Source organism: Arctopsyche grandis, chromosome 3, assembly GCF_051622035.1.
Source record: "Arctopsyche grandis isolate Sample6627 chromosome 3, ASM5162203v2, whole genome shotgun sequence".
Taxonomy (NCBI): Eukaryota; Metazoa; Arthropoda; class Insecta; order Trichoptera; family Hydropsychidae; genus Arctopsyche; species Arctopsyche grandis.
Genome location: NC_135357.1, coordinates 30,591,640 through 30,606,778, shown reverse-complemented (window position 1 = coordinate 30,606,778; position 15,139 = coordinate 30,591,640). Strand labels below are relative to the sequence as shown.

At 37.4% G+C, this 15,139-nt stretch overlaps 2 protein-coding genes across 2 annotated transcripts; one reads left to right on the top strand and one right to left on the bottom strand.

Annotated features, from left to right (window-relative positions):
• The first annotated feature begins 1,658 nt into the window (after nucleotides 1–1,658).
• Nucleotides 1,659–6,871, top strand: LOC143923262 (histone-arginine methyltransferase CARMER-like). Its single transcript, XM_077446858.1, has 2 exons — nucleotides 1,659–2,086; nucleotides 4,545–6,871. The coding sequence occupies exons 1-2, from the start codon at nucleotides 1,820–1,822 to the stop codon at nucleotides 5,940–5,942; spliced, it is 1,665 nt and encodes a 554-aa protein (XP_077302984.1). The 5' UTR covers nucleotides 1,659–1,819; the 3' UTR covers nucleotides 5,943–6,871.
• Nucleotides 6,872–10,256: 3,385 nt separating this feature from the next.
• Nucleotides 10,257–14,963, bottom strand: LOC143923157 (trafficking protein particle complex subunit 12). The gene is made up of 11 exons (XM_077446697.1): nucleotides 14,787–14,963; nucleotides 14,398–14,705; nucleotides 14,244–14,327; nucleotides 14,099–14,179; nucleotides 13,849–14,029; nucleotides 13,624–13,781; nucleotides 12,386–12,529; nucleotides 12,162–12,308; nucleotides 11,921–12,090; nucleotides 11,721–11,844; nucleotides 10,257–11,660 (listed from the first exon to the last, which is right to left on the bottom strand). Exons 1-11 carry the CDS (start codon nucleotides 14,908–14,910, stop codon nucleotides 11,409–11,411), a joined length of 1,773 nt encoding a protein of 590 aa, XP_077302823.1. The 5' UTR covers nucleotides 14,911–14,963; the 3' UTR covers nucleotides 10,257–11,408.
• Between the last annotated feature and the right edge of the window lie 176 nt (nucleotides 14,964–15,139).

Here is a 15,139-nt window from a genome sequence, read left to right as displayed (position 1 = left end):
CGGTTTGGTTAAGGGTGCTGTAGTATTTTAATTTTATGCACGAATTGTAGCATGAAGAAATAATATTGACTGTACTGTATTAGTAGACTTTCTATATTTTTTCCCAAATTGAGACATTTTTGTATAAATCGATCGGGTAGTATAAGTGAGTCAATATGTGTATTACTGTGTGAGTTGTTGTTTATATTACAATTATTGAATATTTATCGACTATTATTGTGATAATGAATATACAAAATAAATGTCAAGTATTTGTATTCATCTCACCTTAAATCACAAAATTTTGTGTGTACACTGAGTTAGCGGCTTCCAAATTTAATGCTATTAGGCTTTCTTTTTGATAAAATCTAACCTTGTTGCCTCCCTTTCCCCTTTCTCTTTTTTTCATAAAATAATTTACAGAACAATAAAATTCTTTTTCCAACTGTAGTATTAAAAAGCGACATTTGTTGCAACTGTTTCACGCATATGATTCGCCGTTTTAATTTATTCGGTCTCACACTATCTGCCATCAAAGTATTTTCATTACATATCAATACTTTTTGGCTCATTTGCGTGAACTTTTTTTAACTATTTTACTTTAAGTACGCCCTTAAGATTTCCGGGGGCGTTTTATAAAGTTTCTAATGTGAGTAATTCTCAACATATTCATTTTTGAAGATAATATTAAAAATTTTAATGTTTTCAAATACTTATTTTTATTTTAAATTTTGTTATACCGTACCGAGTGACACCATTTCTAGCGACGTCATTGCATATATTTCTTTATTTTATCTTATTATGAAATAGACTAATTTTTTACATTTCCCTTCGTACTAGTCCGCGCCTTCCCAGAGGCTACGTCGACACTACCGAATTCTAACCCGATATTTTTGAAATTTTCCATATCTAATTCCCATATTGCAACTCGTAGTTGCTATTTAGGAACTGGTTATGGCAAATTTCGTAAATATCGGGTGTAGATATCGGTAGTGTGGACGTAGCCAGAGAGGTGAATCTTTTAGTTTTGAAATCGCTGATTTGAAATTTACATCATCGCAATGCGTGCATGGGGGCCCGCAGAATATTTTTAAGGGGGGAGGGGGGGGGGGGCAAAATAAAAAAAATTCTAAGGGAGTCCAATGTCATAGGTTAACCTAGTATCTCCACTTTCAAGCTTGTCTGGCCGGCCAACGTTCTGTCTCTCCACACTTTCTTTATGCTAACACGAAGTGATTTAAAATAAAAGTAACATTATTTGACTATTTTCAATCAATCCAGGGGGGGTCAAGTGCCCCCCTCTTGCCCCCCCCCTGCGGGCGCCCATGAATGTGTGGTATCTTTTTAGCAACTAAAAGGAAAGAAAATACTAAAAATAAAAATAGTCGAAGTCAATTGATCATTTACAAATCTGACTCCACTTGAAATGCTCCGATTCCACAGCCCAGGTTACAAGTTTTTACATCTGAAAAGAAACGATAAAAATTCACAAAACGACACAAAACACAAAGCGAAAGAGATAAACATGCGACCGGGCGAGCTTTCGACATACATACGTAGCGCGTAGCACGGTCGAATCGAGGGGAGAAAAGCACCCTCGCACATGGCCGCGATGCCTGCCGTTAGGAGTGGCGTGAGCGGTGGCGGTGGCGGCGCGTCGCGTAGGGTTGAATACGATCGGAGTGTGGCGGCGGTGGTGGCGGCGGTCGGAGCCGGCTCTGGTGTAGTGGAGCGGTGTGGAGTGAAGTGAGGGGCGAGGGGCGAGGAGCGAGGAGCGGTGCGGAGTGGTGCTGAGTGGTGCTGAGCAGCGGTGCGACGACGACTCGCTCTCGCTGTGGCGATGTCTGCCGGCGGGGGTGGGGGTGGCGGTGGTGGCGGGGGAGGGGGGGGCTCGAGCAACGGCGGCAGCGCGCCGCAGGGGGCGGGCGGGGCGTTCTCGTGCGTTTGCGTGTCGGAGGTGTCGGGCGCGGGGGCGGGCGCGGTGCGAGGGCGCGCCCCCAACGCCACCCTCACGCTGGAGTACGAGCCGGCGGGGCTCTCGGCGAGGCTGGCGGCGCCGCAGCTCTCCATGGAGTTCCCGCTGCACCCGGACACCGAATGCGCCCGGGTCTGTTCACCCATTCACCCATTCACCCAACCAATGTCTCTATCCCAAAGTGCCAGGCGTCGCTCGGTCGCGTTCGCCTCGTGTTATTGTGTCGAAATATCGCATCGGCGGGCCTGGAAACGTCATTCGAATCGAGGGTCTCGCGGCCGCCGGTTGCCTCCATTTTGAGTGCATGTGCACCGGGAGTGACAGTTTTGGCCGAAAGTTCGCGACCGTTGCCGACTTGACCGTCACAAAGGATTCTGCGAAAACGTGTTTTGCTAATTTTCTCTTTCGATTGTCTAGCGCACGATCGTCTATTGTTTTTTTTTTTTTTTTTTTATTATTTTATTAGCATTTTTATTTGATCGTTTTGTGAACGCGTGGTTTCGTTTATAATTCTAGTCCATTGTTCGACTTTTATCGAGTCGAATTTGTACAAACCTTGCAAAAACACGTTTTGTGTCGATTTATTATTAAATCAATATATAATACGTGACGTGTTCAACGTTGTTTAACTTGACCCAGCAAATAAACGGATGAAAATTAAAAACTTGTTTTTCAAAAATGTATGAACCGTCATAAATCTTCTTATATACAAAACTGAAACAGTATCTGTTCGTTTCTGATTGGCCGTCGCCAAAGTCGCTTCTGATTGGCTAGATTGATCAAAGACGTCTGTGATTGGTCGGTCATTAAATAATTATTTTTTTTTATTCAATTTTTTTTTATTAATAAAAAACAAATGAAGATTTTTTCATACTTTCATTTCCGTTTACCGAGCGAAGCCTGTTGCACCACTAATTCAATATAAATATGTCTTAAAATTATTATTTTTTATGTATTTCAGTGATGGATCCATTTTCTTTCGCTATATATAAATATGCATGTACATAGGTTAAAATAATGTTCGGAATTTCCTATGAATGTGCATTCATTCTATTTTTATACACATCAAAGGAAACTTTTCGCACTTCAATGAGTAATTGTAAAAACCTACCGATAGCACATTTCAATTTGGAATATAAAAAAAAGTACAATTATTTTTTAGCTTATGCCTGGGTCTTTCATATTATAGCTACACGCAAACTATAAACTTTAATAATCAAATATATACATATGTATATGGTTTTTTTATTACTTTATTAAAATTCACTATTACTTATACACCATAATAAACATGTTAGGAAAATTTAAAAAAAAATCCAACAAAGAAACAAACCAAATGTACATGTATATATACATATATTGAAGCTAATTTTATGTATATATACAATGTAATATAATTTTTTGGCAAAAGATAAATGGTCAGTTTTTTTCAATATATGATCAGCAACTTTCCCAAAAAATTTGTAGTAATAACAGACTTTAAGTCTACTCCGTTCCATCAACCTAAAATATCTCGAAACTCGTTTTCTCCACTTTTTCGATGTATCTCGTCATCAAGTTGTCCATGTCATTCATATTCGAATACAATTCAACTAGTAAATTATATCTACAAGCTGAAATGCACTTTAATATTTGCCAAGTAAAACGAATAAGGGTTATGAGTACCGTATTACGAAGTCTCTAAGAATATGTCAAAACAAAAATGTGACTTTCAACCTAATTTACTAATTGAGTGATGTTTTCACGAAAACCTAGCCTCTTCATCTTATCTGGTACCAAATTATAGTTGAAGTGTATTTTCAGTTGTAATATATTTCGCCGTATGAATCAACTTACGTGGGTTAGACAGAATATAACCCAACTAGTCAAGATATATTACAACTGAAAATACACTTCAACTAAAACGGTAGTTGGTACTAGGTTAGATGAAATACATTTGAACTGTAACATTTATACAAAAGACATGTACAAAAATGTTTTACATACATACAGAAATACTTATTTTACGAGATAAACTTGATCTATAAAAAAATATATAGTAAGAATTGATTTTTAAACTTTTGGAAGATAAAACATTCATAAATTTATAAAAAAAATATATTATTCTATACAATATACAAACTCCTGTTCAAGCAGATGATGAGTCAGGAAAATGAATTTCGAGAATTGTTAAGTCGGTAGAATAGAATGCAGTGATGCACTTTGTGTAATGAACAGTCAGATAATTGCTTTCTGTTTTAAATATTTTTTGACGAATAGACAATAATCGAGCAGTCAGTGACTGATAATATAACTTACTGATCATCAATTCACCGGCCAAATAAATAGAGGCCATTTATTATAGTCGAAGAACATAAGAAAATATACTATTTTTTTTACTTGCTTTCAATTTTTTCGTTTGAAAATATTTGTTTCATGTATGTATGTATATGATTTCGGCTAACAGTTTTATCATAGAGTCAAAAATTTTACTATAAAAATGATATTTCATATAAATACAATTTAAACCTTTTATTGTAAGCACTTTATCAGGAAATAAATGTAAAATTGTCTTTTCTCAAAACTAATTCAGGGTTTTTATTCATTGCAGGTGCCTCCTGCTTCCTACATCATCACATTAGACGATGAAACATTGTTGCTTCGGTTTGCCAACGAAGCGGACGCGCGACGTTTTCACCACCTCGTCACGGAGGTCAAAGCTGGCCGGGCCAATTCGACCTTCGCGGCGCGCACCGAAGACTCCTCGGCCGCCCAATACTTCCAGTTCTACGGCTACTTGAGCCAGCAACAGAACATGATGCAGGACTATGTGCGCACGGGAACGTACCAACGGGCCATACTCGACAACGCCATCGACTTCCGCGACAAGGTCGTCTTGGACGTCGGCGCCGGCTCCGGCATCCTGTCTTTCTTTGCCGCCCAAGCCGGAGCTGCCCGCGTCTACGCCGTCGAGGCCAGCAACATGGCTCGCCACGCCCGTACCTTAGTAGAATCCAACCGCTGGCACGACCGCATCCGCGTCATCGCCGGCAAGATCGAGGAGATCGACCTGCCGGAACCCGTCGACGTCATAATATCCGAGCCGATGGGGTACATGCTGTACAACGAGCGAATGCTCGAGACTTATTTACACGCGAAGAAATGGCTTCGCACCGGCGGGAAGATGTTCCCGTCGCGAGGTGATTTGCACATCGCGCCGTTCACCGACGACGCCCTGTTCATGGAACAATATAACAAAGCTAACTTTTGGTATCAGACGTGTTTCCACGGGGTCGATCTGAGTGCTCTCCGTACGGCTGCCGTCAAAGAGTACTTCCGACAGCCAATCGTAGATACGTTTGATATTCGTATATGCATGGCCAAGTCCGTCCGTCACGTCGTCGACTTCTTAGAGGCCGACGAGTCCGATTTACATCGAATAGAAGTCCCCTTCCGATTCCACCTGCTCCAGTCCGGAACGTGCCACGGATTGGCGTTCTGGTTCGACGTCGCGTTCGCCGGCAGCACGCAGTACGTGTGGCTGTCGACTGCTCCCACCGAACCCCTGACCCACTGGTACCAAGTGCGGTGTCTTCTAGAGACGCCGATCTTCGTCAAACAAGGACAGGTGCTGTCCGGTCGCGTTCTGCTGCTGGCTAACAAGCGGCAGAGCTACGACGTCACCATGGACCTCGTCCTCGAAGGCACCACTGTCAGCTCGTCGAATACCCTCGACCTGAAGAACCCCTACTTTAGATATACGGGAGCACCAGCCGCTCCTCCGCCTGGCGCCAGCAGCACCTCGCCCAGCGAAGCGTACTGGGGTGCTCTGGATGCACCGGCGCCCGTCACCCAGCTCATGGACGGTAGCTACACCACGCTCTGTCCCGAGAGAACTACTTATGATCAACAAAACTACGCTAACATTAATCCGAATATAATCAAAACTGTCATGCTGCAAGAGGAGTTCATCAAGCGGATCGGAATCAGTCAAAACGGCGACATGTAATGTTCCGACTGGTACTGTTGTGTATTCATATACGATTATCATAGTTACTGCCATCTCGTATCTTTTGCATTTCATCGACAATATGTCATATATATATACTATTTTATTCTATTTAAATCATTGTTGTGTGTAATTATTATCACTTTCGAATACGACTTAACATTTATATGAATTATTTTAGTTTATTATTTAAATCATTGCATAAATACTCTTAACCGGGACGATAATAATAATATTATATATTGTAAAGTTGGATTGAATATGTGTAATGAATGTCAATTAGTTTCAAAACATGTCTTCTTTTGTTTAAGAATCCCTCAGAATTCATCACTACAAGATATTTCATATATAATAGTACAGCGATTGGTATGTTTGTCATATTTTATAAAAATCGAAATGCTACTTTGATTTCCACCTGACGGTCTAATATATATGTATATATATATATTTTTATGTACCTGATTAGGTCCTGATCAAATTCTGATTTTATGAAACTTTCAAAACCCAATAGAGATTTTGTCTAAACTTCATTTTAAAGAATTGAGCATTCTTAAAGAACTGAATAACGTATCTGCTTTTAGATGTGATTCTTGTGGCATATCTTATCAATCGCTGGTGCGGAGTGAGTTCTGAAACATTCGTAGGGCTCGATAAGAGGTCGTATGGTTGAGTTGTTCACGCAGTAACTATGGTTTGGAAGAAAAATGCACGTGTGATGATGGCAAATCCTATGAGAGAGAAAGAGAGAGAGAGAGAGCCGCCGAATAACAGACTGACAAAAGATCACCTGTCGATCCTCAAGAGTGTGCATCTCTCGCAGGAGGGGGAGGCCTAACGCATACCCAGTATTTTTAATTATAATAATCGTAATTGATAATCACAGTTCCACTGGCCGTTTAGTGCTATACCAGTGTAATGATACTTGCTTTAAAAGAAATGAAAAAAAAAATGTTTAAATGTGTAAAACTTGATATATGTAAATTTGATAATTGTAAATTTCAGTTTTGAATGCTGATAATAATCCTGACCCTCCCTGTTTAACATTTTATTTTATTTTCTCGTGTGTTGAGAGTGTCATTGTCAAGGAATATATATATATATATATATATACATGTATATTTATATATATATATATATATTTTTCTTTTTGACGAACGGTCGTATATTTCGACATAGGCATTTTAGATATATAATTATTGATTATTATTGAATAGTTGCGAATTTTGCAGACTCGATGGCAGCGAAGAGTATTTTTGAATTGGATCTTTTCTGTTTTTTTTTTGTTTCTTCTGTGAATCGTCTCTCACCATCGACGTGCAAACTTCGCCACTACTTACTTATAGTGTTTCAGTAGTGATGTGTCAGTTTATTATTATATATATATAGATAGTTTCACATCTCGGTGATGTATCTTTGGCAATAATAATGTTTGTATCGGTTGGGTACGTTGTCGCACCACTTCTCGACTCACTCGTCTGAATCGAGATCGCTTTCTTATTCTATTATCGTATCGTTCGAAACTAAATTCAGACGTGTGTGAAGCTAAAATTGATGGATGATATGAGTGTGAAGGAAAAAAATGAAAAACAAAACTGGAACTGTAATTTTCTATGTGTTTTTGATTATTGTTTATTTTTGTCTTGTGCTTGAATGATGTTGAGATGCGGCGTTGTATCTAGGGAATCTCTGATTATTGCCATTTTATCTTGACGGAATTCACTAACGAAGGATGATATCTAGATATAATGGTGCGTTTATATAGTTTGTAAAGTTTTTAGGAATTCTTGAAACTTTATGAAAGGGGTCACAATTCCGATTAGCGATTCTCAAAAAGGTACTACTTGTTGGCTATGTGGGCGCAACCGAACATCGAGTATACTCTCTTACACTGACACAAATAAATACGCAGCAGCGAAATGAATGGCCTGTAGGTGTCGCAAAACCGTTTTTAGTAAAGTGACGGTATGCGACCAGTGATTGATGTTACATTAGGGAGACACACTCCCTTTGAGAAAAACAATTAAATTAAGCTGTTTGAGACTTTTAGCGTTAATTGTAGTGGAAAATCTATTACGTGGTCAGTAGATAAATTTTAACTAAATATTTTTAAGTGTTTAAAATATGTAGCCAGAAAATTATTTATTCGAACCTGCTAAATTCGTGTAACTGCCGTGTATTTGTTTGTGTCAGTTGCGCCCGTATAACAGACAAGTGCCCTCAAAAGTGTCGACAAATCCGTTATGCTTCTTAATAATTGTAATACGAATTAGTATGTTTGATGTTATTTATTATTGTGACTCCCCCCCCCCCCCCCCCTATTATGTCCATAAAGCAATCCATAATTTTTTTATATACAATACAATTCGCATAATTTTTAAGTATATATTTATATATAGATGTCTTAATTGTAATGGAAAAAAAATTTGTAAATGTTGACTTTATGTTTTCAACATTAATTTTGTGTTTATGTTATTATGATAATATGTGTAAATTAATTTATTTTGTAACTCTCCTCATTCACTGTGCATTTTTTTTTACGTAATATTAATATTTTTACTACTACGCATTTCATTTCTGAATGCTGCTCAACACTTAGTTAATTTTACGATGCATTTTTTTTTAAATTGACTTTTATTATTGTGATTATTATTTTGGTTCGCTGACCCGATTACTGTATATGTATCATACACATAGTGAACTGGCCTGCTGGTACGGGTATACACGCCACAGTAATAGGATCTCGCATTCGGTGATTATACTTATGTCCAGTGCACTGCATCTCGTAACACTCCACACGTCGTCGTCCTTAAATTAGTTTGTTCCGTAAACGTTGACTAAATAATCTATAATATAATAAAAGAAATATCAGTGTAAATAGCCTATATATGTATTATTATCATTATACGAATGAAACTCCACATTTGTCACATGGTTGTGAGACAATATTAACTCTTTGCAACGGTTAAAATGTTTTTATCATGCCTTCTATTGAAAAATCGTCAAATGAAAAAGTATATATATATGTATATTTATATATATATATATAATATACATGTTATGATATGAAGACAGGTTGTTGGAATTCGTTCATTCATGATATACACATTCGAAAATAACGCCTTTTCAACGCTGTGCTTAAATATAAGAACGGTATGTTCAGTACTGTTGTATTTTTTCCGGTTCGTTTCTATATTATATATTGAGAAGTGTATGTGATTTTTAACGACAGCCTGTACTATCTAATGTGACGGTTATGATATATATATATATATATTATTTTTGTAATTCCGAAATGGCAGTTTAATCGAACGGTGTACACAATTGTCGGTCTCTACTCTTACAATATAGTTATTCTAGATTTAATTTTTATACATCGTTGATACCTCAACCTGTCGTATGTTTAGTCGTAGTCATCAGAATTGGATGGGATTCGAATTTTCGATTGGCTAGTTCACTGGGGGACGGTCTGTTCGTCTGTAATACGTGTTACGTGTTCTCAAATTGTGTAAGCTGTTTCTGATGTTTCTGCTTTAGCTGTCGATAGACTCACTAGTGATGTAGTCTTTCGGAGTCGAACTGTTAAGTCGTGGTTTTTTTATGAATTGAATTGAACCTCCGGCACAATCCTTGTTTTCTTCCATTCGAATATGTAATACGTTTGTATGATATATTATAATAGTTAGGTGTGTATTGAGAATCTTGAGACGAGACGGGTTAAGTTTATGTGTTAGTTTTTGCCCATTCGAATGAATTATATCTTAATGACGAACGCGAAAAGACAAATATTTTTTTATTTGATATTATTAATTAACGTGTGCTTAAAATTGGATAGAGCGTTCTGTGACTTGCGTCATTCTGTTGTCGGGTGTAGTGACGAATTGACGACGTTGAAATAAATTATTTTTTCATGATCAAGTTTTGTACCGTTGTGCGATTTTGCTCTCGCTCGTCGGTGCGATGCTGGAAAGGGTTTCAGAGCCTTCGAGCGCGTCGAAACTTTTTTTTTTTTGATTATTTTTATTTTGAAGTGCGTGATGTAGTATTTTCATGTATGTGTAATTGTGGACGTACGAGAGGAAGAAAGAGAGATAGAGAGAGAGAACAAGAGGATTTTGTCATGGCCGAAAAGACACCGACCCGTCGAGCCTCCACGGCGCGGGAAGTGTATACGCTTTTTTCTTCTCATAATATTTATGATGAGGAAATTGAATCGACAGCTTTTATAGTTAAAAATGACATTTACGGATATAGAAGTTGTGTTTTAGATTCGAGCTACACTTTTGGTGGTTATTTATAATAAATAAAATCAAGAAATGCGAAATTATATCGTTTTTTTATTCTTATTCGAACAACCTTTTACACTTTCCCGTATTATCCTTACATTATCTGGTCGTGCAAAAAAGATCCAACTTGCCAAAGTAATTATTCAACATTCACAACTCGTATAGGCCCTAGATCAAAGAGGGGCGAGCAGCAGGTTTTAGGGGTCACACAAATTGGTGTAAATAAAATTTGAACGTCTCATACATTTCCAACGCTGCAGGTAATTAACCGTTTGCCCGCGGCCGGCTTTGGAAGCTTTGAGCGGTAAGTCCATAGCGTGGCTGTCTTCCATAGAATTTCTGAACTTTGCAAGGGATTTTGAGCCTTATATGCGCCTATTTCAAATGTTTTAAGGTTCAAAATTGGTTGATTATATTACTGAGAGTTGAATGCCATCTATTCAATTTGCTTAAAATGAATATATACCAGTCAAAATTAGTTTGTGGAACCATACTGACACCATGTTTATGTGACGTCACGTCTTCATACAATTGAGATGATACGTCTCAATTGTGAAGATTATTTGACAATGAAGCCAAAACTACGAGATATATTATTTATTTTATTGTTTAAAATAATACTTCGTGTTAATTAACATATCTGGTTACTTGAGTAAATATTAAAATCTGTATAGGTCGAAAACTCGATTGCCAAATTCGCGAAAAAGGTGCCGCGTACAGGGGCTTGTTCGCTATATTTATTGCCGCGGGCAAAGGGTTAAGAAGTTGGATGACATGATTTTTAAAAGACGATCATCAATAAATAATGGAATTGATAAACAATAGATATTCAAAATAAAAATAATACTAAATTTTAATTAGGATTGTGGCTACATTGAAATTATTACCAAAAAATAGGTTTTCCATTTTTACAGACATGAAAAAATGGAAAACCATTTTTAGGAATTGCAATTTATCTAAAAAAAAATTTTTTTTCCTCTTTATAAAGGGAAATTTAAGTGGGATTTTTTATGAATATGACAAAAAATTTATGTTTTATAATAATAACATAAAGTGCGGCAAAAATAATTTAAATGTGAAAAAGCTGAATTGGGGCCTGAACTCGTATATGTTTTAGTAACGAGTAGACTACTTTAAACATATTAATAATGCAAATGAATCTTTTTTGCAAACTTGAATCGATTTACATGTTCAGTTTAAGACACGTGGTGACATTCGTCACCGTATCACTTTTGTACCGACACAACTGCTGGAGAAGAGCCAGCTTCTTCGTCATGGTATTCGACGATTCCAACTCGTACAATGTGCACAAATTCAATAATAGACTTTCGCTTAAGCCGCGACTCGGGTTGGAGTTGACTGCATTTTCCATCACAGCAATAGCTTCTTTCAATTTACCGGAATACAGCAAACATACGGCCATATTGTTCAAAACCTAAAATCAACAATGACAATAGTAATACAATCAACAGTTAATATTTCAATCATTACGTACCATTATATTGGCTGGCTCTAATTGATTGGCTTTGACCAGACATTGGTAGGCTTCGGAGAATAAATTTTGAGAAACGTACAGTAACGACTGGTCTACCAGCTCTCGTACATCTTGCTCTGGAGATCTAAACAGCAAAACGAACGTTTTACTCTGGCTGAATTGTCTTCATTACAAATGCAAATTAAAATAAAGTCTATTACAAAGTCGTTCTGATCTGGGTGGCCTTTTTAAAGTAGGCCTCGGCTCCGGGAACATGGCCTGCTTGAAGACATACTCTTCCCATAGCCGATTGTAGAGCTCTCGTGTGTGCTGCACCCCAAACTGGACTTGCAATCATACCTTCGACAATTTGCATCGCCAAAACATAATCCTTAAAATTTGAGCTATATTAATCAATTACATATGTTTTTTATTCTTTGGGAATATGGTTTGTGACACTACCTTCATTTGTAAAGCACAGTTGACTATTGAGAATTGCACTCTTGCTTCTCGTCCTGACCATAGTTTCAATGATTCTTGCCGATCTTGCGTAGTGATTTGTTTATCAGTTCCGCCTTCACATTTCGACGCTCTTAGATTTTTTATCATCTATAATATGAATAACATAAAATTAGTTGGTTTGAGATGATCGTTATTTGAAGCGATTTTTTTCTTCATTATATTACCTTTTTCACAATGGCTAATACTGTATGAAGTCGAGCAATAGCGATATCAGGTTTATTATTATACATCGGTAGTTCAGCGAGTAATAATCTAAAAGAAAACGATGCCATTGATCCACTTCTGTTGGGATATGTGTCAGGATAAAACTAAAACGAAATTGTAACCACAATTAAATATATAAAACTGAAATCACACATAACCATGTTTGGTAATAAAGAAGAGAAGACAAAGAGATGAATGTCAAGTAATCAGAATGTAGCATAAAGTTAAGTGCATTAAGAAAGGTGTGGAGTAGTTTGATTGGTATAGTAAAATGTAAAGGATTATGGTGAAAGTACCAGACATGGTTAAGAAGTGGAAGGATTGAAATCTTAAGTTGGGTAGGTAAGTATTGTTGCGTAGGGGTGGGTTCAGAATCCAAATGAAAGGCAAAAGTCGCTTCACAGCATTCATTTAACGATTCAGGAGGTCCACACAAGATCACCGCTCGCTCCAGAATAATCTGATCTACCGTGTGTACCTCCTTATAAAGGACAAGTTGCTCATCACAGCTTCCCCGATCCATTAATGTGTCTATTGTGTAGGCACGTAGGTCTACCCTGGTGAGTCTTGTTTACGCATGCACTCGCCCAGGTCAATGAGAACTTGGCGTATTATTTGTCCAGGCACATACTAAGTCTCATTAGTCTAATCCGAGGTCTCTATTGTTCACCCACGAATGTACTTAGACAGTGGATACTCTCTCCCATATTCCCACGTTACAGTATTCAAAATGTGCATAATCAGATATGTATATACTATAATTAATGAAAGTGTAGGAATATGGTACGATTCTGAATTGAGATTGATGATCTAAAAAACACCAGCGGCACAATTGCATCATCGCATTCTTGTACGAGCAGCCTCACCTGAAATATTTTAGCTCATAAAAGGGCCAAGATACAATTCGACTCGCTTTATATAAACGATTGCCAGCCCGCAAGAATCCCTGAAAGCATGATCTCATCACACAGATATGTACGCATTTCGAATTTCTGAAGCTCAGCCTGCCCACTGCTCCATAGCCGAGCAACTGCTTCTTTTTCCGTACATAGAATAATACTTGTATACTGAATATAAAGATCCTCTTAAATTTTTTCTATGTTTTTATATGCCGGCACACAGTCGAAACATAAACCTTTCCTGCCTGCATAAACTTTACCAAAAGTATAATAATGAAAAACATTTATGTAATATGTACCTGAAAATATACATCGGGATTTTGCAGCATGCCAAAAGCTTCAGCTTCCAATTCACACAGAGAATACGAATTGATTTTGATCAACAATGCCAATCTTGTGAACCACAGTTGCAACGAACGCGGGGAATGTTTACTCGGATGACCTGCTCGTCTTACTCCTGTACGAAATTACACAATTCAAATGTTTGCATGACTTAATTCTGTACAATCATTAAACTTTCATACCCTGGCCGTAGTTTGTTAACAGTCTTGTAGTGAGATTGATAGCAGCTCTGAAACAACCGGCTTGTATGAGCTCTCTTAATCCACGATCGTCTTGGGATACGTGTTCGCAACCTAAAGATCCGCGTTGTACAGCTTCTTCCTCTCCTAAATAGTGTGCAACAACATCATATAATTCATCACCCTGAAAAAATTATATAAAATAAGACATTTATCTACGTATAATATAATTATAAGATGTATTATCAATTACTAAATCAGACTCCAAAACTACTCCAGGCATCGTTAAAACTTCTCTCTCTGGGAAAAACGATCCAGCTGATGATGTTTGTGCCTATAATAATATGCATCGTTAGGCCTTGAAAAATGTATTTATTTCATACACATTAAGATCATACTTGAATGAGTATTTTCTTTGCTTCATCTGTCGGAATCCAAGCATCTCGCCGTCTATCACCTTCACCTCCAACGGTTTGAGATTCCTAAACAAAACGTTAATATAAAATTACAAAAGTTATTAACAGTGAGTATATAACATAAGAAAGTACTGACTGGGGGTGTTATTTTATCCAACGGAATCTCTACCGGTGTTGAAAAGCTGTCAGGTATTGGCTGTATGAGCGAATCTGAAGGTGCTACAGTCATTGATCCGATGTTATCGAAGAATGTAGATGGATCAGGTAAGATTTGAGATAAAGGCAAAGTGGGTGTTGGAGTAGCATGTTGGTTGAACGTGTTGTCCTGCATCAGGGCTGGTCCCGTAGGAAGAGCGTTGGTACTATCGGCAAACAGTTTGCACACAATTGGCTCGGGAACTGTAGAAACGTGGAGGTTTTGCAAGTCGAAAGATAAAATTTTATCTAAAACGAAACGAGATACGTATAATTATTTTTTATTGATTTTATAATAGGAGAAAATTTGTTTAAATTTATTCTTTGAACCTTTTTCGAGAGTTCCGATATTGGCTAGAGAATTGTCTATAGAGGTGAGAGGGGGCAGAGGCGTCAGGGGCTCCCCAGATGGCGGAGCACCTGAAAAGTAGTTACTAAGTGGCAGACCACTCATTCCAGCATCTGTCAATCTGACGTTTGTCAGTTGTGATACTTTTCATCAGTGCTGCCAAATTAATATAAATTACAATGAGTTTAATTTAAACTAGAAAAATTGTTTTAAAAACTATTAAATTGGTTTTTAAACACTTTATTTCAAACAAGTAAAATAAAATGCATTTTTATATGACTTCAGAATTGAATTTTAAATAAAATGATTCTGAAATTTTTTGACATATTGCTAT

Bases quoted from the DNA above. Each gene is read 5' to 3' on its own strand.
- LOC143923157 (XM_077446697.1), bottom strand. From the start codon at position 14,910: ATGAGTGGTCTGCCACTTAGTAACTACTTTTCAGGTGCTCCGCCATCT. The intron at 13,782-13,848 runs GTATGAAAGTTT...AATTTCGTACAG, and splicing joins GTTAACAAACTACGGCCAGG to GAGTAAGACGAGCAGGTCAT. The intron at 12,530-13,623 runs GTACATATTACA...ATTTCGTTTTAG, and splicing joins ATCCCGATGTATATTTTCAG to TTTTATCCTGACACATATCC.
- LOC143923262 (XM_077446858.1), top strand. From the start codon at position 1,820: ATGTCTGCCGGCGGGGGTGGGGGTGGCGGTGGTGGCGGGGGAGGGGGG. The intron at 2,087-4,544 runs GTCTGTTCACCC...TATTCATTGCAG, and splicing joins CGGACACCGAATGCGCCCGG to GTGCCTCCTGCTTCCTACAT.